Source organism: Balaenoptera borealis (genome assembly GCF_965194805.1).
Source record: "Balaenoptera borealis genome assembly, chromosome: X".
In the NCBI taxonomy this organism is placed as follows: Eukaryota; Metazoa; Chordata; class Mammalia; order Artiodactyla; family Balaenopteridae; genus Balaenoptera; species Balaenoptera borealis.
In genome coordinates this window covers 55470260-55493016 of record NC_138881.1, presented here as the reverse complement: position 1 = coordinate 55493016, position 22757 = coordinate 55470260, and the positions used below count along the sequence as shown (strand labels likewise).

The following is a 22757-nucleotide window of genomic DNA, read 5'->3' as shown; positions in this document are numbered from 1 at the left end:
GATAAATGGGTACTAAATTTGAGGTAATTTGTTATGCAGCAGTGGAAAACTAATACACTTTCCTTACAAAATTGTGGTATAGACAAGATAATAGGCTTAGGAATCAGAAGATCTTGGATTCAAACCCAGCTCCGTCAATTACTAGCTTAATAACTTTGAGCCCATTGCCTAGCTTCTCTGAGATTCTGTTTCCGCCTTTGTAAAATGGGGGAGCCGCTTCCTGCTTCCTAGGACACTTATGAGAACTAAATGAGAGAGAATGCCTGGCACATAGTGAGCCCTCCAAAATGATTTTCTTCACTCTCCATCCATTCCTAAAGAGTAGAGAGTGACTGGATTACGGGAGACCAAACTCGGACATGGGGAAGAAGGGACAGCAGGATTAACAGAGAACCAGATATGGCAGAGAAGGGAAGGGAAGAGTGACACATTATGAGATGAAAAAAAGTAACTGAGTTTCTTTAGCATATAACTGCCTATAAAACTGAATTCAGGTCTTAAGTGTAATTCTAAATGCTAAATAAACACAAAGGTACATTTGGTGCAGAGCTTCAAATTCTTTGTGAAACCAGACTAGGCTGTACTTATGTGAATGTCTGAAATTATGTGTGTGTGTGCAGGTGCTTATATATTATAATGCTTAAATGTATGGGTCATGAACTCGAATATCTTCACTAGTCAGGCAGATACGCAAATGATCTAAAACAGCCTAGTGAACATAAATGGGGTGGGCTGGGGACAGGGAAAGTGATTGATGCCCTGCCTAGGGGCAGTCTAAGTCTGTTTGTGCTGGACAAACAATTCTGCAAGTCAGTTTTGGCCTGCGGAAAACCAATTTGTAGCCTCTGGCTTAAATCATGCCAACCATCTTTCCATCCACTAGGATTAGAGTCAGGGGATTTCACTGTACAACTTTAGATTTAGATATTCAGAGGAACACTGGATTAAGATCCAGGGGAGCTCACTGTATGATCTCCAGAACATCTTTTCCTTCTTTTGCTCTTAGTTTCTTGATATATGTACAAAGGGTAGTAGTTAACAGCAAATAGTCTGGAGTCAGACTGTCTCAGTGTTAAGCCTGGCTGTATTACTCACTAGTTGTGTGACTCTGGGCAAGACTTAGCCTCTCTGTACCTCAATTTCCTCATCTATAAATTGGGGATAACATTAGCACCTAACTAATAAGTTTGTTAAAGAGGGATATAGACACTGTGGTGGTGTCTGAGAGTAGAGGGAAGATTCTACACCACCAGAAGAACCCTCCAAGACCGTAGCAGGGTGAAAAATTTCGCTGTACTTAAGGAGGCAGAATGCAATGATGACATCAAAGTTCTAAAATGTTATTCACAAGAAAGGGCTTTTTATTATTGGTGGTGGTATTCACTTTCTTATGGGATGTCTGACCTTGAACATATCCCTTGATTTCTCCTACACCTCAGTTTTCTCATCTGACCTGACTACTTCATAGGACTGTTATTTGGAGAAAGTGAGATGATCTCAATGAAAGTACTCTGAATTCTGTAAAGGTGTATATCAATGGGCAGGCTATGACATTTTCCAAGAATGAATCTCTAGCTAGAAAACATTCTGAAAAACTGCTTAGGGTGGCAACCTGTAAGAAATATTGTCTTCCATCTTGGTCAACTGGTCTCGAGCCAAAGGTTGAGGGCCAAACTGACAGGTTTAAGAATCCTAAGATAATTATAGGATCTACCTCACAGAGTTGTTGTAACTTTACCTAAGATAATACATGTAAGGTGCTTAGCAAATTCTGTAAATTCTGTAAGTCAATACATGATGCCTCTTACTCTTTCTTGCTAGTTGCTAAACCCCACATTGCTCCACGTCATTCCCTTTATCTCAAGCAGCTGAATTTCTCTCTGAAAAAGCTAACTGATGAAACAGGGAGATCAGCTCGGTGCTTTGTGACCACCTAGAGGGCTAGGATAGGGAGGGTGAGAGGGAGACACAAGAGGGAGGGGATATGGGGATATATGTATACATAGAGCTGATTCACTTTGTTATACAGCAGAAACTAACACAACATTGTAAAGCAATTATACTCCAATAAAGATGTTGCAAAAGAAAAAAAAAAGAGAAACATATAGAGTTTCCACAGGGATTTAAATCAATTAGGAGAGAGAATCAAATTAGAAGTTTCCCCAGACATCAATCTGGTACAGTAGTGGAGCCCCAAGGATTTTAAAGGGCCCTGAGAGGAGGCAAAGTAGGCCTGAGCATGTGGCTCCAATAAACCCTCCTTCTTTCAAAGCAGTGCTCTATTCCGTATCTTCATTTGGGACTCTGCATCAGATTTTGTTTGAAGAAAAGATTCTATTGCCAAGAAAATGTTTGAAAGCCCCAGATCTTGTCTATTTCTTCCTTTCCCATTGATACAAATCCCTATTATAAAGATGAGCAGACTGAAGGCCAGAGCTAAGTCTTGCCCAAGGTCACACAGCTAGATAGTTGCAAAGCAGGAACTAGAACCAGGTATCCTGACTTCTATGGTAGTACTCTTTCAATTTTATCAGGTAGGGTAGCATGTTAGTGGGGGGAAGGGCCAGCTGGAAATGAGTGGGGAAGAATTAGGACAAGGATAAGAGACAGGGAACAGAGCCAGTTCTTGGCAGTCATGGAGTGAGAGATTAGTAGGGGTGCATCCAAGTGTAAGTGTACACAAATAAGTGTTGGCCAAATTCTCTCAGGCAAGAAGGTTTCTTGGTCCTTCCTCCCATGCCCCCATTCTCCTCCCAGTCCCAATTCTGAGTCAAAGGAATAGCCAGGGAAAAGAATATTGAATTTTATCTTTCAAGGTTTATGTTGGACTATTTAGTCTAATGGTTTTTAGTTCATGGAGGAGTAAACGTAATTAATAATAGAATGATATGCAATGCTGCATATGCTTGCCAAAGCACAGGACCTGGCAGAAACTATTTCCAAGTCTCCTCTCTCTGACTACTGAGCCAGAAGAAAGAGGTTCACTGTCCAGATGCCATCCTGGGTGAGGGGCACAAGGTCATTACCAAAAACCTGCTCATGTGAAATTGCAGAGCCTGGAAATTGTTTCGCATATGAGGCTTTTCCACTGGAAAAAGTAACTACATGAATTTAGAGCATACATGCTTTTACAATTACATTTAAACTGACATTAAAAACAAATGTGAAACAGTCCAAGCCGAACAGGTCAGCATGACCTGGAAAGCAAACGAGAGAAAAAAAAAAAAAAAAGAAAGAAAAACGAAAAAGAAAGAAAGGCCCAATGTTAACAGCATTAGTCCTGTCAGTCTGTTGTAAATAAGAAAATACCATTGGTGTATTAACGGCTTTATTAAAGGAAAATTCACTAGCAGAAATATGCAACACTCAAACAAATAGAAAGCAGTTAAAAAATAAACCACATTAACCTTTCAATCCACATTAGGGAACCTCTTGTTGGCCTGGAGATTAAAATTCTGCCCCAAGGAGGGGGAAACTCCCTTCCCTCCTTGAAGTCCTTCCTTGGCTTTTCTCCAGAATGTTGCTGAGTCAGGGGAAGGAGAAAGAAGTGTCTGTGTGTGTGTGTGTGTGTGTGCGTGTAGGTGGAGAGAGGAGAAGGAAGAGGGTGGAAAATGCAGGTCCCAGGCAAGGCTGGAAGAGTGTTTCTGACCCTCATACCTGTCTGCCCCTGGCCTCAAAGACTGCACATCCACCAGAAGGAAACTAGTTTCAATATGGAGGCTCTGAGGCAGAGACAGAGCATAGCAAGATATTACAAACTCTAAGGACCTCTCCTCTTACATCAATGCAAATTTTGAGGCTGGCTTGGGAGAAAAACAAGGCTTCATACTTGCTGGAGAAGCAAGTGTATGGTGTGAGTGAACAGTGTGGGGCACTAAAGCTAGAAGAGGTAAAGTCTTATCTACTTTCCTCCATCATCTTAACTTTAATAGAAAACAAGAGAGTAGGCACTGGTTCTTAGATTTTGCCTTCCTCCTGCTTTATGAAAAGTTCAAGTGTGTGTGTGTGTGTGTGTTCCTAAAAGCAGAGTCACATTAACTTTGGGAATAGGGAGAAAAGAAATGTCTGACTGTAGTCTCCTGGTCTGTTTGAAGAGAGAAGCTGGCTGGCTTCTTGGGGGTGTTTCTCCAGGAAAATCAGAAATCTGGTCTTTGTTTACTGAACTTCTGTGGATCAGCTACTACCTTCAGCTCAGTGATGGAGCCTGAGGTTAAGATCTAGTTCCTTGGCAGTGGTCCAGCAAAATGGAGGTAAGAGGAAACTCATGAATTGCCTAATAACCAAGTGAAAATGCCACAGGAGCCTCAGATAGGTACAGTGGCTTCTTGTTCAAGGTAGCACTTTGAGTCCTATTAGCAAAGCTTCTTCCCAGCAGCAGCACACTGTGGAAAGCAAGTCACTTAGCCAGAGCTTCACTGCATCCACTTGAGTCAGTGCCTGATGCTATCATATACAATCAAAAACAATCAAAGGGCACTCTGTTAATGCCAAGTCATATTATAGAAAACAACAATCATGATGCTCATGACTACATGAATTGGTAACTCTATTATTTAGTCCTCACAATATCCCTGTGAGGTAGGGAAACACCATCAGTCCCACCGGGAGGAGTCATCAACTAAAAGAGTAGTCCCCAGTCCCAACATTAAAGTATCTATTGAGGAGCAAAGGCTTAAGCCCCTAAGCTTCAGATTCCAGGTGTTTCTGGCTATCCACTAGAGCCCTCTAGAACCCTCAGTTTGAATGAGGCAGGTCAGCCTTTCTTCACTGTCTGGTCATTTTGAGATGCTTGCAGTATCCAACCTGGATTTTTTCTAATATGAAACAGCGACACTGGTGAACGTAGCAACTTAAAGATGGGCTAGCACCTAGCAGGCCCCATAATCAGATAATTGAGTCAGGTCCTCTGACATAGGAGGCAGCATGCAAAGTTGGGGAGAATGAGTGCCTGCCATTTTGGACTGGGGGTTTCCTTGTCTCATTTCCTACCTACCTGTAAGACAGAAGTGAGACTGGGAAATGGAAAATTCTTTACTTGGAGTTTTGTGGTTTTTTTCCCCTTTCTTTTCTGCTTTATTGACGAATATACTAAAGAGCTTATATATGTGTTTGTTATGTGCCTCTTGCTACGTAGCAGGCAAGAATTAAGTGGTGGTGGTGGTTGGGCAGAGAGGACGTGGAGGAAGGGAAGGGAGGTGAAATTTAAAGGTCTCATTATAGCCACTCAGAGGCCAACAAAGACTCCTTATTCAGTTTTCTGAATTTGTTGCAGCTGCCAAACAATCCCATAATATTACAAACATTATTACTCAGCTTGGAGATGGGAATGTTTCGAAATTAATGTCTGTGTGCCTAACAGCTCACTAATCAAAGCTTCCATGCCTCATTTTCCACCCTGGTGAGAGTCCTCAGTCTCTTCCAGTTTCATTGTGGCCAGCATGATACACCACACTGTGCAGGCCCAGGCTGGTGACCTTTTGTCTTGGTCAAGATCCAGATTTTCTTTTTAGTTCCAAATGTCAGTCCAAGTTTTCTGCAGGTGATTTCTTCAGGATTGGTGCTTACATTGTTTTAAGTGCTGACTGCTAGAAGTCTGAAATGTCCCTCAACAATCAATTTTCACTTCAGCCACAGAACCACTGGTCCAATGGGGTATTAAACAGGAGAAAGAAATACATTTCTATGCCTGGGTTAAGAGACCTAAAAAGTGTAGCAAGAATTAAATGGACTGAAGAGAATGGAACTTGATTCCAAAAGAGGTGATCTAGAGTAGTGATGCCATTTGCAGTTTACTTCTTACATATCTGTTGTCATGGAAATATCATCAATAATAGATAATTTGAAGGCTCTACTGGTTTCTGGGTGGCTGTGTATTTCCCCCTTAGTTCTACTTCATACAAACGTGATCCCAAAGGATGTACAAAAGTCTCTAAAAAAGCATCTTTCTCAGGTAAATTGTCTATGTATAAGTTCAGGATAATAAGAAAATATTCTAAACACTTTTGTTGATCTTAAGGAATACATTCTCCAATTTGTAACTACAAGTGGCACTCTTCTTAAATCAAAAGTAAAATGTTTTCATACAAACTGTTATGTTATCAGTTCATATGAAACTTTTTTTCTGAATTTTTATATTTGGAAAATACTTGCCTCTGTATATATGACCTATTGTGGGCTGTGTACTCTTAGCTTTCTGCATACTACCTTCAAAAAACATTGCCTGTGACTTCATTTTACTCTCTCAAAAGCACCTGAGGGAATCTGGAGCACTCACAGTGAAAGTAAACAACAATAAAATCTTTCTGCTGCTATTACACTTTAAAAACTCAAGGATTTTAAGTGGAAATTTTATGTTAGATACTTATTCAAGAACCAGATATGTGGTATCATCAATTTTGATGATCAGAGAAAATTATTTACCTCTACCATAGTTCTCTAAAAACAAATATTCAGAGACAGACTACAGCATATATGTGCTGTACCAGATAATTTGGTTTGGAGGAATAAAGAGATATGGTCTCTCATCTCTCCATATACAAGTTCATTTGAGAACTACAATTAGAGAGAAGTATACCTTTTTCTCTCCAATATGTCACCAAATATGTATGTAACCAATTGGAGGATGGCAATATTGACCCTGGAGGACAGATTGCAAGGGTTAATTCAGGGGAAATTCAGAGACCAGAGAACCAAGGAACCAGTACCATAATCCACACTCCTATAGCACAGAGAACAGGCTCCATTAGTGACTGGGAGCACACAGACCAATTTTCATCCAAAAAAGGAGGTACAGTGATATTTATTGTGTGCCTACTATGTACCAGTTTCTTTACAAATTTACCACAATTCTGTAAGGAAAATTTTATTATTCCCATAGTGTAGTTGGAAAACTGAGTCGGGGAAACTGAGGCTCAGAGCGATCTAATGATTTATCCAAGGTCATCAAGATAGTAAGTGCCAGAGCCAGGACTAGAAACAAGGCCTGTATATATACTAGTCCACCATGCTATTTCCACTATACACAGGACCTCTTAAAGCACAAAACCAAAAGAAAAACAAAACAAAACAAAACCAGAAACTGTAAGTGCTGAGCCACATGTTGCACAGGTTGGTGTCAAAATTTATAGGGCAATTCTGCTCCTCTGCGCATGCCTCAGTTATGCTGATCTGTAGGAGTACTCAAGTATCTAAGAAATTTGTGTGGGGAGTAGCACTTCTTAGAATTCAGACTTACTGCTTACATCTCCAACCTAGAGACATTTTGGGCTCTAATCTACAGAGTCCAAATAGAAGGGAGGAAATTCCATTAACTGAGTTCCACAATGTTGATTCTTTATGATACTCTGCTGCTTGCTGAACAGGGTTTAGAGGGGATTCAATCATTGGTTGGGCAGTGGGACCCAAATTCTTCAAATCTGTGATTTCTAGGCCTCCTATATGAGCAATGAGGGTATGTGGTAGCACCATGATGAGGTTCTGGGTGGATGTTGGAATGTTAGTCAGAGAGTACACAAAAGGACTGTTAAACTTTAGGGTAGAATGTCTAGATAGCCAAAATATTTAGTGATCACTTTGCATGATGCTAGAAGTCATTGTATTTCTCAGAAATTATGTATCTGGCATGCTCCTTGGGTCAGGAATATGTACCTGTGGCCATTAGATAACTTGGGCCTGAATTATATCCTATCCTTTGTGTATGACAATAATACTACAGACCCAACATGGTTTACTTTAGTGGTTTTAGTAGCCTCTGGCGCATACACTTGAGATGTGGTGAAGATGGTCTATTCTTGGTCGTGAAGTCATTCTTAATTGATTCTCCTGGTGAGCAATATACATGCAGGTATACACATCTATAAAATGGATGACCTGGGCTAGGGGTATTGTCTGCTTATAGGATAGAGTATTTATCTATAACCAAGTTTTCCAAAGTACATTCCAGAAAACAGTGGTTTTATAGGATATTAACAGGTGTTATGTGAAAACAGGTTTCTGTGCTTGAGTTAAATTTGGGAATCCTGAATTACCAAGTTCCTCAGTTTACTTTATTGCAATACTTGACAAGGTCTGTGATATGCTAACATGCACTGTAAATCTTCCTGGTCAAGACCATAATATGCAAGTTTTCCTAACTTACTTAACCATAAAAATAATTTTTCATGTATCATGTCACAGAACTATTTTTCTCAGAACCCATACTGAGAAGCACTGGCCTAGATCAAGGCAGCAGACTTGTATAAGGGAAGGACTTATGCACATGGTCAGTACTTACAGGTATCAATCCAAACAGAGGCAACTCACCCCAGGAACCAAGGCTATAATCCTAGGTGTTTAACGAAATTGATGCTAGGAATTTCTTTCTCTCTCTCTACCTAGCATACTATCTCTTTTTATAAAATTTAAGCCCTCATCTATACAACATTCATGCCGTTGCTAATCCTCTTAAAAAACAAACACGCAAATAAACAAATGGTATGTGAACATGTCTATTCCGTGTCATAGCTCTTCAACTGCCTGAAGTTCAAACCTTTTAGCATAATAACCAAGTACATTTTCAGTGTGGTTTCAGCTTGCCTTCCCCCTTTCTCCAGATCTGGCCATATTAAACTACTTGTGCTATTCCTCAAAACCTCAATAAATTTTTTAAATATCTTTCTGCCTTTATTCAAACTGTGCCCTTTGCCTTGAATGTCCTTTCCCTCTACCTCACTAAACTTCTTCCCAGCTTCTTCAATTCCTATTTAGCCTTTAAAGTTAAGGTGTATTAGTTATCACAGTCTGTCTCCCATTGTTTAACTTTCTGAAGGCAGGGATTGTATCTCATTCATCTATGTTCCCCCAAAATGCCTACCACAGAAACTGGCACATAGTTGGCACTCAACGAATATTTGTTAAATCAATAAATAGATGAGTGAATGGATGGAAAGATGAAAGGGCTAGCTAGTTGGCTGGTTGGAAAGATGAATGGATAGTTTGATGGATGAATAAATGTTGTGAAACTTGTCCGCTGAAGAACCAAGCCATGAAATAGTATTTCAGCATTAGAATCACTCTCTTGCATCCAGGGCATGTGATCCAGAAGTAACAATGGTGGGCTGCTCGTGAGCATGGGGAATGATGAAAGAGCTGACGTCAAGGCTCTCTTCAACACTGGAAATGACAAGGATGTTCATAGTGTCCATGGCAATATCAGACCAGGCCATCCTCTCAACTAGAGAATCATAGAGGTTGTTAAAACTTGCAGATCTGTTAACAGTTTTGAGTCTCAGATGTGGAGTTCAGCCTCCTAGTAAGAACGAGACTTCTCAAATGTGCTAGAGTAACCTCTGAAAAAAATGCTGCACACCTCAGATTCTCACATGCTCTTGGGCTCCATGTTTCTTCTCCTCTTCTGGGGTTTGGCTGTTACCTAAAATTCCTAAAAGGCCTACCATCTTCCATGGTTCAGGAGAGGAGGGAGTAGGCAGGGGCCAAAACCATTTATTAAAGGTTGAGAACTCAAAAGTTGCATAACACAGAAAGAAATAATGTTTAGGGAGGAATAGGAGAGAAAATGAGAAGGAAGGAAGAATATGGCTGGTAAAGGTAATTCTTTCTTTCTTATTCCATCTTGGAAACTGGGAGTATATCCTTGAGAAGTGCAGAGAAAAGTAAGAAATGGCTGTGTATTTATTCTAATTATGAACTGTGAAAAAGCAGCAGTTAATTCATCAGGGAGAAGGTGCTTCTTTGGACATTTATATTTTTTAAAATTTTCTTAAACAAAAAGTAGGCAAGGAGGTTAGATTATTGAAGCAATTAGCAACATGTGGTTTTTCAAAAGCAGCCAGAAATGAACCATGTTCAAAGAAAGGCCTATCCTTGTTGTAGATGGGCAGTTGAGAGCCTGGAGGTAGGCTTTAAGGAAACCACTCTGAGAATCCAAACACCTCCAGGATCCTTTCAGAAACACCAAGAGCTGCTAAGATAACAAGAATCAACAGGTAGATAGGCCTAGAAGCAAAAAGGAAAAGGGTATGTGTTTTAAGTATCTCTGAGCTGAGGAGATTCCATCACCAAACATAGAGGGAACACCAAAGAGAAAGCCAAATTAGAGACCTTGAGGCATCAAGACCAAGCAGCCATCAGCTGCAGAGTGCCAGCTTCTCTAAGATACAAAGACAGTCCTTCTGCCCTCTACTCCATCAAAAACCTATCCATACAGTCTAGACACATGATATATCTTATTTAGGTGTGACTTGAGGTAGCTAAAATTACTATGCAAGTCAATGCACTCAAGTCTAGACTAATCTATACCTCTGGCACAGTGAATAGACAATCCAAAAAAGGGCTGATACATCTACAATCCTTTCTCTGTGACTTTAGAAATGGAATCACAAAATGGTAGTGCCTAAAAAGTCCTTGGTGAAGCCCACTACCTCATTTTTATGATGAGAAAAATGAGCCTCAGATGGGAGAAGGGACTTGACCAAAGCTACATTCTTAGTTGCCATTTTGGAAGATATTATACAATTTTGAATTGAGTAATGGGAAAAATAAAACAAAATTATCCAAAATCTCCTTCAAGGTGATCAAAATGTTGATGCTAAACCCACATCTTGTGAAAAAGGATGTCTATTACTAATGTATTCAGAAGGATCACTGTATTGATGCTTGCTTTCTTTTTTCCATTGTTTGAGTAAAGGTATAGTATACACTGAATTTGCAAGTTAACAATAAACTTGGGAAAGGTTTGCAGCAGGGAAGCAAGGAATGTGAAGATAAGTTTAGCAAAATGGAAAGGTTTGTTTCTCAAACAATGGTGTCTAAGAGGGTAAACATTTGGGTTTTTACTGACGTAGTACTTGAACATAATATATGATACAATATATCATATATATCATAATATATGATTCTCTTAATTACTAGAATCGGCTTCCAAGTAGGATCTTGATGGTACTTTTGTTTTGAGATGATTTCTGGTGATGTTTTGCCTGTTGGAGCTATTACATATTATAGGGCATGCTAAGTAACTCAGGGTTAAAGCCAACTGGGAAGTGCTGTGTACAGCCTTACCAGCTAAATTACCAGTGACCTTACTATTATAATCAGTCCTCACATTTGTCTAGCACTTTGTCATTTACCAAGCATGTTCACATTCATCATGTCATCTGACCCCATCATAGCTCTGTAAGAATGGTATGTCTAAATTACAGATGAAGAAATTGAAGCTTAGAAGGGGCACAATGAATAATGGAGCTGGGCCTTTAACCTAGGTCTGCCTGACTCCAAAGGCAAGATCATTTACAGGACATCAAGAATCCTTGTATTTTGTGGACACTTCTTGAAGTTTGCCTGCCTGAAGTTCTATTGCCTAGCATGGTACCTTGTACATAGCAGACACTCAGTAAATGTAAAAAGGGAACTGAAACAAAAGCCAGCCACAGCACTTCTCAACTTCTTTTCATTGTATTGACCAAGCCCATTCAAATTTGAACACTTTAATAAATCAATCTGAAAACTTACTTTACCACTCTCTTCAAGAAATTAATTTACAGATTTATGTCAGACTGCTATATGGAATAGTGAAATTGTTATACACAAACTTCTTTTCAAAAGAGATTCACTGTAATCATGTCACAGTCTGCTTTATAACAGAGGATGTTAGCTGATACATGAAACTAATTTTACGATTTGGGCCCAAATGTTATGAAGAATTTTGTTACCATTAAACTTTACCTGTGTCAAAGCGGGCTTGCAATTCATATCAGCAGATGGAAAACTAAGGGGTTTTCTACCTGGGAGCCCCCATATCTTATATATAATTCACAGAGGGCTAAACAATTGAGAGTCGAAAGTATCAGAACCCTCACCATGGGGTGACCCCCCACCATGAATGTTGTGACAACATTTATATGGAGAACACTTCATCTTGTCAACCCCTTTGTCAACTTTCCTGGCTATCCTTCTGCACTCTCCTTCCACACCCAGTCCTGTTTCTTCCTCCCCACTGTAGACCACAATTATAGGATTTTTCTGTAGTAAGCCAAGCAAAGAAGAACAAAGTTGACTTTTCTCATATTATTTGAATCTCATTTGATGTGGTTGCCTGGAAAACCACTCGCAGAGCATCTGCCTGCGATGTCTAGGAGTACTAGACACTACTTGAGATGCTGTCTCAAGCTGAATCTGCGTCAATTCATTTTTAGTACCTTGGTCTGTTTAAAGAGTATCACTACCCTGTGAGGAGGGGAGGACACAGTTACCCACATGAAGACCCACACATGGTTAGAAAACAACTATGTTGGTTTCTATAAATATGCACATAGGCAGACAAGGTATTAAGCACCTTGCAGAAAGCCAATGATAAACAAGTACTCGAAATCAGCCTTGAGAAGGGGAGGGGAGAGGGCAGAATTATAGGCACTTGGGTTTTCCAGGCTGATAATAAGTAATCAGGTATGAGGCTACAGTTTCAGGTGTTCAGAAACAGGTTTGCCTTTCTTCAAATTTCCAAATCAAAGTAGACTAATAAACTAGCTTTTCTCATGAAAGGTGCATGTTTTTGGAAGCAGCAGGCAGTAGAGAGGACCCTGTCACTGAGTAGATATAAGCATGAAGAAATGAGGAATTTGAAGGGGAAAATGTAAGTGTTAGCCAAACCTTTCTGTAATGGTGACAACAATCATGGTAGACATAGAATAAAGGACAGAGAGCATTATGATGGGGGATTACCCTTGAAACAGCTGTATCTTCGTTCTGTCAAGTTACTCTGCTACTAAAAAAAAATGCTTTTGGAAACGGTCAATAGATTTGCAAACAAAAGGAAATGATTAAAAGGCCTGCTCATCCCTGGGAGATGTGAGATAGGAAATTGGCTCTGCTTGGCAGCCTAGTCATAGGCTCCAAAGAAAAGCAGCTTCTCATTCCAGGTGGCCAGCTCCACAACACAGGCAGCAACTAACTGAGGGATATTCCTGGGTGTTCAGGGCCAGCCTGTGCCTGGGTCATCCTGCACCTGTGACTGTTCTGGATTCCTTAGTTCTCTCATCCTAGCCACCTTTTAACAGCATAAGGTCAGTACCATTATGTCCCCTGGGGAACGCTTCATAGTCAAGTCCACACTCACTCACCCTCTGATGGGTCCTGATCCCTGCTTCACACCTCCTGCTCCTATGCTGAGCCCCACAGTGCGGTGTGGCATGGTTAAAGATAAAGAAAAGCACCAGCTGGCTGATGGCCACATTGGATATGAAGGGGTCAGCCTGTATCTAGAGCATGGCTGGCCTCCATGGAAGCATCAAAGAGGAAAATCTGGTTTAAAGAGAGAATAAGAGAATGAGGGAGGGAAAGGAAGAAGGAGAAAGAGGAAGAAAAATATTGTACCTCCCAGAGTCATCCCTGCTTCATAGCATTTCCGGAGGCGACAAGATGGACAATTTTTCCTTCGGAATTTATCGATGGTGCAATCATTTCTGCTGGCACACAGGTACTTCTGTTTTCCTGGGAGAACAAATATAAGAGTAGACAGTCCTGTTAATGTGTTGCCAGAGTCTCTTTGGAAAGTATTTCTAGGCAGAAAAGGTGTGAAGATATACCCTGCCCAATGAGAGAAGTGGATAGAGAATGGTCCCATACGATTTGATCACAAAGACTCTAACTATTAAACCAGGATGGTTTAATTCAATGCTATATTGTTTGGTTTTCATAGGTGTTTTTCAAAGGGATGAACAATTCAGGTCCTGCTGATACCTCCTTTATTAGGATTACATACTGGCTTTTAAAATAAGATGCTCTTTACTAAAAGTCAATAATGTCCATGAGAAAATATGGTGGAAGTTGTCACTCCTTTAGCATGGCATAGCAGAGACTTGGGCTCAGGCAATGTTCCCTCCTCCTGACTTCTGTAATCATCATAGGATCATACTTGAGCTAATAACATGCTTATTTTTCATAATACAATTAAGCCTTCTATAAAAGAGAACTCCATGTGATTTTTAATTGTTTTAAAAATATTAGTGATCATACCCTCAATCCTGCAGGTTATAAAAATCAAACAGATAAAGCCCACTCTTTGCAAAGTGAACACAGCAAATGAAAGGAAGTCCTCTGAAGCTAGCAGAAGAAAAACAATCACTGCCATGCACATGTGAAGTTGTGAGAGATACACAGAAATATACACACACAAACACACCACACACATTCTCAGACTCAGAAATCCTTAGGATTATAGCTGCTCAAAGAAAAACGTGGAGGTCCACTCAGAAACACATATTTCACTCAATACTTTGTCTCCTTGCTCCTCGCACAGGCCTGGCACACAGTAGGCCTTCAATAAACACTGACTGAATGAATACTCAAGTGGAACAGAGAGATCCAGAGGTACATAGGGTCACCAGCAGAAATAGACAGCGGTACATACCCTGCTGCTCTGAAGCATGCAGAACTTACACTTGTGGCCCTGCCCCCCAGCCTGAGCCTGTGCATCCCTTCATCGCACCCCTTTCTTTCTCCAAGTCCTTGGTATTTTTTCTCTCATTTACTTCTGTGCTTTACTTTATGGGATAGACTGAGATTTTAAGGAGGCTTCTTTTGGCAGAGTAAGAATGTTTGTGGTAGGGAAAAGGAATAAAAATTGAAGAACAATTGCTATTTGATATCAGGGAAAAAGCCCACAAATTTAGCTATAGCTCAGCTTTCCTCTCTCTTCACTCAGTCTAAAATTTACGTAACAGTCACATCTATTGTAGTAGGTTATTTTTTGTAGGAGATTCACTGTAACCAGGTTAGCAAAATTTTCTTTTCCTTCCTCTCCCCTTTTCTTTTTCCTTCCCTCCCTCCCTCTTTCTCTTCCCTTTGTCAAAGGACTCTGAAATACTGGGCTTGAAGGAACTGTTAAAAATCACCCCAGGAAAACACTTTCATTCCAAGGATGAGTTCTGGGGAGGTGACTTGCCTGAAGAACACTGAACTGGAGGCACCTTAAGGAAGAAAAACTACCATTTAATAGACACTTACTATGAACAAGGTCTGTGTGAGGGGGTTTACATATGCTATTTAAATAAATCGCCTTGGCAATGCTTTGAGGTAGGTACTGTCATCACTTTCACTCAACAATGAAAAAACTAAGGCCTCTAGGCCAATACCCTTTCTACCATACTGCAGGATTTTATTTGTATAAATAGAACACATAATTTGCTAACAGCTTCTTTCTGCTGCAAACTGAGGACTGTAATATGTGCACAGAACGGATGCTGCTTTGATGATTGCCATATAGCCTTTGGGTGTCAACTCCTAGAAGGCAGGCCCTGTACCCAATTCCAGTGGGTTCATTTCCAGTGCTGTGGATATTCTAGACCTGGGACACCCCCACAGTATCAGTGCTGCTGCAATCCTCAAGACTACAGGCAGACCTCAGAGATATTGTGGGTGTGGTTCCAGACTACTGCAATAAAGTGAATATGCCATTAAAGGGAGTCACATGAATTTTTGGTTTCCCAGTGCATATAAAGGTTACATTTATACTCTACTATATAATACCTATTTATTTATGTATTATAAATAACATATAATAACATAAAGTAATAATAAACTAAAACCTAATATAAAACATAATAATGTAAAATAAAAATCCATCCCATTTGATTAGCTTACAAAAGTTAATAAGAATCTTGTACAAATTAAGTATAACAGGGATTACTATATACCCCATTATACAGCTGAAGAAACTGATACTCATTAAAATGAAATTGACCTGCATGGCATCACACAGTTTATTTGTTCCATATTATAGTCCATAAGGCTATGAATCTTACATACTGGAAAGAATTTTAAACACTGGTCACACCACCCCTACTTCTCCATAAAAAGCTTGAATCCCCTCTATAGCATCCCTGCCCCACCTTTTCTTGAATTGCAGCCCACTTCATTTCTGGACTCTGTTATGAGGCTCTTACTTCCAGGAAACTCAGTGTCTGTCTCCTTGTAGCTTTGACCCATTGGTAATAATACATAATAATTATGTATTATTAAAAATAGATAATCTTTGATCTGTAAAGGACTTTAAAAGCCTTCTAATAAAATGTCCCAAAGTAGTGCTTGACTCCTCAGTTATGAAAATGGCCTCAAGGTACTGAAATGACATGCCCCAAATCACAGGAAACTGGTAGAGCCAGCACAACATCTAGCAAATGCATCCAATGGAGACATGTTGTGGGTGGGTGTAGTCTCAAGACTGAGCACTCTGAGGATGTTAAGTATCTTTGTTGATTGTCTAGTAAGTGTATGGCCTTCTCAGTTGACAAAAGAACTGTGTAAATGGGATCTGGGCCTGCTCCAAGATGGTACTAGAATGTCCTCTGTTCCCATGCTGTAGCCAAGGTGACTGAATAATTAACATAGAGATCACAAACTACAATCCATCTTCTCCTCCTCAGATTCTACAAACATTACACCTGGCTCTTTGACACTGTTGACCTCCAACAGCAAAATTTTATCAACAACCTATAATCAGTCTCACGAAAAATGTCATTGTGAAAACTCTGGCAAAATATAAAAACCCCTCTCACATGCTGAAGGAGGTAAGTCCAAACTGTAGAACTACAAACAGATCGCACATTTAAATAGTTGATAGCTCTCTTATTAGAACAGCTCAAACCTTTTATTCCTGTGAAAGGTCACATAATGAGCTGATATGAGGTCCTCTGCATGCCAGCTGGCTCTGAAATTCTTGACTGCCTGATAGTGTTCTGCATTTTTCTTCATGGGTCCTATTCTTCCATCATAAACCTTAAGTCTGATTCAAAGCTCCAGCAGAAACAAAGGTCACAGGACAGCCTTCAGATATTTTCTCCAGAGACTCCCCATTTCTATTGTTTTCTGTCAGCCCCGTTGGTGCTGCCATGCAGTATGAGCTGAGGTCAACGTCTGATTAGGCTTCTTTCAATTTGTTCATTGTGAAAAATCCTATTTGGAGCAGAGGGGGTAAAGTAGGGGAGTTACCCACCATCTGTGGCACCACATCATGCAAATGAGAAGAGGGTCAAGTCATCATCTTTATTATGCACCTATAGAGAAGATTAAAGAAGTAGGACTTCTCATACTTCATAAATAGAGTGTTAGTGCTGGGCCTATATAAACAAAACTAAAAACAAAAAAACAAAACAAAACACCTTTATTGAGGTATGTAAAAGAAGACCGGAATTAAATGGAAAGATGTACAGTGTTCCTGGATGGGAAGATGCAATACTGCAAGGATGCCAGGTTTTCCCCCAGTGAAATCTATAAATTTAAACCAACCCAAACAAAATTTTGGCAACATTATCCCAAAGTTTATCTAAAGGAATAAAATGTGTGATATTGCCAAGATATTTTTGAAAAAGAAGAGTAATGAGACTTTTCCTACTAGACATTTAAAGTATTATAACGCCATAATGATTACAACAGTTTGGTATTGACTCAGCATAGATCTATCAGTGCAAGAGACCAGAAAAGCCAAAAACAGACTCTGCACATGTAATATGTCATTCTAAATCAGTAAAGAAAGGATGATTTATTCATTAAATGGTGTCAGAACAACTTATTATTCATTTGGAAAAGATAATAAAGTTAAATTACTAGTTGAAACCAAAATAAATTCCAGATGGATTAAATATGTCAATAAAAAAAACAAAAACAAAAAGGAATTATTGAAATATTGTTAGATATTGAAATATTGTAGGTGAACATTTTTTAATTTTTGTATGTCCAAAAGGGATTTTTAAAACATGGCAATAAAGAATACATAAGGGAAAATTCTGACAGACTCGACTGGAAAAAATTTAAACTTTCTTATGTGAAACAAACATAATAATACAATTTAAAGACAATCATGAACTAAAAAATACATATCAGTATCAAGTATGTAAAAGCAGTGATCAATTTCCTTGACATATAAAGATGAACAATACAACAGAAAGATGGGCAACAGACATGAACAGGCAATTAAAAGAAGAACCACAAAAGATCAGTAAGCATATGAAAATTGTGCAATTTCAATTTTATTAATAATTATAGAAATACAGTTTAAATAAGATATCATTTTCACAAGGAAGACTGGTAAAAATTTAATACTAATTACTGGTGAAAAGGTATTGTTAGTGGGTGTGTAAACTTTTTAGAGAGCAATTTTGCCATATACCTAAAAAAATTAAATTCACATAAATTTCAACCAGTAATTCCACTTTTGGAATGTTTTATAAGAAGATAATAAGTTAAGCACAAAAAAGTAGTTCAATGTAGCATTATTTAAACAGGGAATGCAGTCAGCCCTTCATAGTCATGTGTTTCACATCCGTGGATTCAACCAACCATGGATCGAAATTTCAACTGTATTCATTCTATTATGCCAGTTTATTTTTATTATTTATTTATTTGTTTGTTATTCATAGTTATTTTCTCTTTTTCATTGCACTATAGTGACATACAGAATTATATTAGTTTCAGTTGTACAACATAGTGATTTGACGTTTATATCCTTTAGGATTTAATCACCATGATAAGCCTAGTAACCATCTGTCATCATACAAAGTTATTACAATATTATTGATTATATTCCCTCTGCTGTACATCAGAGCCCTGTGACTTATTTTATAATTGGAAGCTTTTATCTCTTAATCCCCTTCACCTATTTCTCCCAACCCCTCACCCTCCTCGCCTCTGGTGACTACCAGTTTGCTCTCTGAATTTATGAGTCTGTTTTGTTTTTTCATTTGTTTTTAAAAATCCACATGTAAGTGAAATCATATGGTATTTACCTTTCTCTGTCTCACTTAATTCACTTAGTATAATACCCATAGTATATATACACCACATCTTCTTTATCCATTCTTCTATTGATGGACGCTTAGGTTGCTTCCATATCTTGGCTATTGTAAATGATGCTGCAATGAACATAGGGATACATATAATCTTTTTGAATTAGTGTTTTCATTTTCTTCAGATAAATGCCCAGAAGTGGAACTGCTGGATCATATGGTAGTTCTATTTTTAATTTTTTGAGGACCACCCATACTATTTTCCATAATGGCTGCACCAATTTACAATCCCACCAAGAGTGCATGAGGGTTCCCTTTTCTCCACATCCTCTCCAACACTTGTTTTTTGTTTTCATTTTAATAGATCTTTATTGGAGTATAGTTGCTTCACAGTACTGTGTTAGTTTCTGTTGTACAACAAAGTGTTTCAGGCATATGCATACATATATCCCCATATCCCCTCCCTCTTGATCCTCCCTCCCACCCTCCTTATCCCACCCCTCTAGGTGGTCACAAAGCACAGGGCTGATCTCCCTGTGCTATGCTGCTGCTTCCCACTAGCTAACTATTTTACATTTGGTAGTGTATATATGTCAATGCTACTCTCACTTCGCGCCAGCTTCCCCCTCCCCTCCGTGTCCTCAAGTCCATTCTCTATGTCTATGTCTTTATTCCTGTGCTGCCACTAGGTTCATCAGTACCGTTTTTTTTTTTTTTTACCTTCCATATACATGTGTTAGCATACGGTATTTGTTTTTCTCTTTCTGACTTACTTCACTCTGTATGACAGACTCTAGGTCCATCCACCTCACTACAAATAACTCAATTTCATTTCTATTTATGGCTGAGTAATATTCCATTGTTGTCTTTTTGATGATAGTCATTCTAACAGGTGTGAGGTGATATCTCACTGTGGTTTTGATTTGCATTTCTCTGATAATTAGTGATCTGCATTTCTCTGATAATTAGTGATGTTGAGCACCTTTTCATGTGCCTGTTGGCCATCTGTATGTGTTCTTCGGAAAAATGTCTATTCAGGTCCTCTGCTCATTTTTTTGGTTGTTCGGGTTTTTTTTTTTTCTGTGATGTTGGCTTGTGTGAGTTCTTTTTATATTTTGGACATCAACCTCTTATCTGAAATATCATTTGTAAATATCTTCTCCCATTCTGTAGGTTGCCTTTTTGTTTTGTCAATGGTTTCCTTCACTATGCATAAGTATTTTAGTTTGATGTAGTCCCATTTGTTTATTTTTGCTTTTGTTGCTTTTGCCTGAGGAGACAGATCCAAAAAAGGATTGCTAGGACTGATATCAAAGAGTGTACTGCCTTTGTTTTCTTCTAAGAGTTTTACAGTTTCAGGTGGACTACGCCATTTTATATAAGGGACTTGAGCATCCACATATTTTGGCATCCACCAGGGCTTCTGGAACCAATCCCCAGCAGATACCAAGGGACGACTGCATTGGAAAAATTTAAATGTCCAACATTAAGAGAATAATTAAATAAATTATTCTATATTCATGCAAAGGAACACTGTGCAGTCAGTGTCTTATTTTTTAACTTGGAAGGATATTCACAATATACTATTTTATTCAAAAAACAACAGTGGTGTTATCAAACAACATATTTTATTGAATCCCACTTTTAAAACTTAAGGCTTTAGAGAATATCCATTCAAGTTATTTTATTCTTTTGTGGTGAACCTTTGTTACTAATGAAACATTACATAGAGGCCTCATGTAATGTAACAGATGAAAATTAAACTTAATGTGCCTGAAGCAGGCATATGAAACTTAGAACTTCTGCTAGACCTCTCCTTTTCTCCCCTTCTCTGCAGCTTTATCACTGTGTACACCTTAGAGAAACTCTATAGGACTCCCCAGGGCTTTGTGGAAAAGTTTAGAGACCTACGTGACTTAGTCCAACCCTCAGTATCTCCTATTTCACAGATTAAGAAACTTAGACTCAGAGAATGGAAAAAACTTGCTTAAGGTCATACCATGAGTCAATGTCAAAGTAGCAACAAGAATCCATGTCTCCCTATCCCCAGTCTAGCAGTTCAGTGCTATTCTCACTTAAGATAATAGATGTAAAAATAACATAAAGCATAAAGCATTATGCAGATCTTATCTATTATTATTAAATAATAAACTCCTTGAATATCAGAAGAGGCAAGGACCTCTGCAGAGATCATCTAGTCCAACACTCTTATTTTACAGGTGAGGAAATCGAGATCCAGAAAGCAGAGTGGACTTGACCAAGGTTAAACAATGCATCAATGACAGTGATGGAACTAAAACTCAGGTTTCCTGCCCACAATGTTCTTTGCACATTTGCTTTATTACTTCAAAATCATTTTCATATTCATTATCTTGCTGAGCCTTTCTTCAAAGTAGGGAGGGTACAGAATGTTACCCTCAATTTATGAGGAAACATGAGATACAGAGTGCCTATTGAGACCAAAGAATATAGCCCAGTTTCAATCCAGGCTACCATATGCTTTCTACTGAACCACTATAAAACCAAGCAAATATTTTATTGAATATTTGCCTCTCTCCTGACTTATTTGCCCTGTATTTTCTACATATACCCATTGCCTCTTCCTAGTGTCAAGGAAGAGTAATTCTTGACTTTCCTAGAGAAAGCAATGGAGAGAGGAGGTAACCCACTGTGCTTTGGGTACTATTCCAGGTGCCTTTAAAGATGCTGACTCACTTAATTCTTGTCAAAATTCTTCCAGGTAGCTACTATTCTTATTTTAGGGTTGAGGAAAATAAGGCTCAGAGATGCTGAATGACTCACCTACAGTTACCAGCTAATAAGTGGCAGAAGCAGAATCAGAAGCCAGGTCTGTGTGACCTGTGATATAGATGCTTGTCTCTGTCAATGTGATATCTTTTCTCATATGGACCCTGACACTATATTTCAAAGAGGTAGCACAGAATAGTAAAAGATCATAGAGCAGGAAGGAGGAAGACCTGAGGACCAGCCCTGTGTTCTTACTGAATCACTATGTGACCCATATTTCTACTTCTCTTTTTCTTTTTTTCTTTTTTTTTGGCTGCGTTGGGTCATAGCTATGGCACGTGGGATCTTTCGTCGCGGTGTGGGCTCTTTGTTGTGGTGCACGGGCTTCTCTCTACTTGTGGCGCGCGGGTTTTCTCTCTCTAGTTGTGGTGCGTGGGCTCTGTACTTTGCGGCAGGTGGGCTCTCTCATTGAGGCATGCGAGCTCAGTAGTTGTGGCACGTGGGCTTAGTTGCCCTGTGGCATGTGGGATCTTAGTTCCCTGTCCAGGGATCAAACCCATGTCCCCTGCATTGGAAGGCGGATTCTTTACCACTGGACCACCAGGGAAGTTCCTCTACTTCTCTCTTCATCTTTTTCCCCCGATCTATAACTAGAAGGGAATATGTTAGGCATTAAGAGAATAGTAGCAGACTAAGGAAGGTAGGTTCAGAAGTCTTCTATTCACATTAGTATTTGTGATGGGAGTCTCAGAGTCCTTGAGTGTGACTCAAGGAGGGCTGAAGCCAGTCTGTATACCTATCTTGTTTTTCCAATCTCAAATCTCTTGACTTTAAGGGCTTTCTCTGAAAAACAAAGACAGTATCCTACAGAAAGAAGTAGCTAAGTGCCTCTTCCCTGAGTGACCTACATAGACTGGAAGGAGACCAAGGCCTGTTTAGGGCCATGTATCCCGTGGACATTACTTTCTCTGGGGCTGAGGCAGCCTAGAACCTCTGGCCTAATCACCCAAGGGCTCTCTTCTATGAAAAGCAATCCTAAGCATTATTGATTCCTAGTATTTTTTTTCTCCTAGAATACTGCTCTTTGGCCTGTGGAACAGGCTAGACAACTCTAAACAACACAGTCTGTGCCCTGCCAAAGGGTACATCGTTTGTGAGAAGAACTTATAAGGTAGCTGAGTCCCTGTGATTCTAGGGCTGCCACCATTCCCCCACCTGTCCCACCTACCCAGAAAC

The 22757-nt window shown here is 39.3% G+C and overlaps 1 protein-coding gene and 1 long non-coding RNA gene across 3 annotated transcripts in view; one reads left to right on the top strand and one right to left on the bottom strand.

Annotated features, from left to right (window-relative positions):
* LOC309620433 overlaps positions 1–22757 on the top strand; it is a 479238-nt gene that overhangs the window by 322499 nt on the left and 133982 nt on the right. The window lies entirely within an intron of this gene.
* Positions 1–22757, bottom strand: part of AR (androgen receptor) — a 175341-nt gene that overhangs the window by 24623 nt on the left and 127961 nt on the right. The window contains exons 3-4 of one of the 2 annotated variants that reach the window (XM_082376578.1): positions 13366–13482; positions 1786–9961 (exon numbers count right to left, since the gene is read on the bottom strand). In XM_082376578.1, coding sequence (XP_082232704.1) covers positions 9900–9961; positions 13366–13482 — 179 coding nt within the window. In that variant the 3' untranslated portion in view covers positions 1786–9899. Of the gene's footprint in view, positions 1–1785; positions 9962–13365; positions 13483–22757 lie in introns of those variants that run through there. The other variant, XM_082376577.1, reaches the window with a different exon arrangement.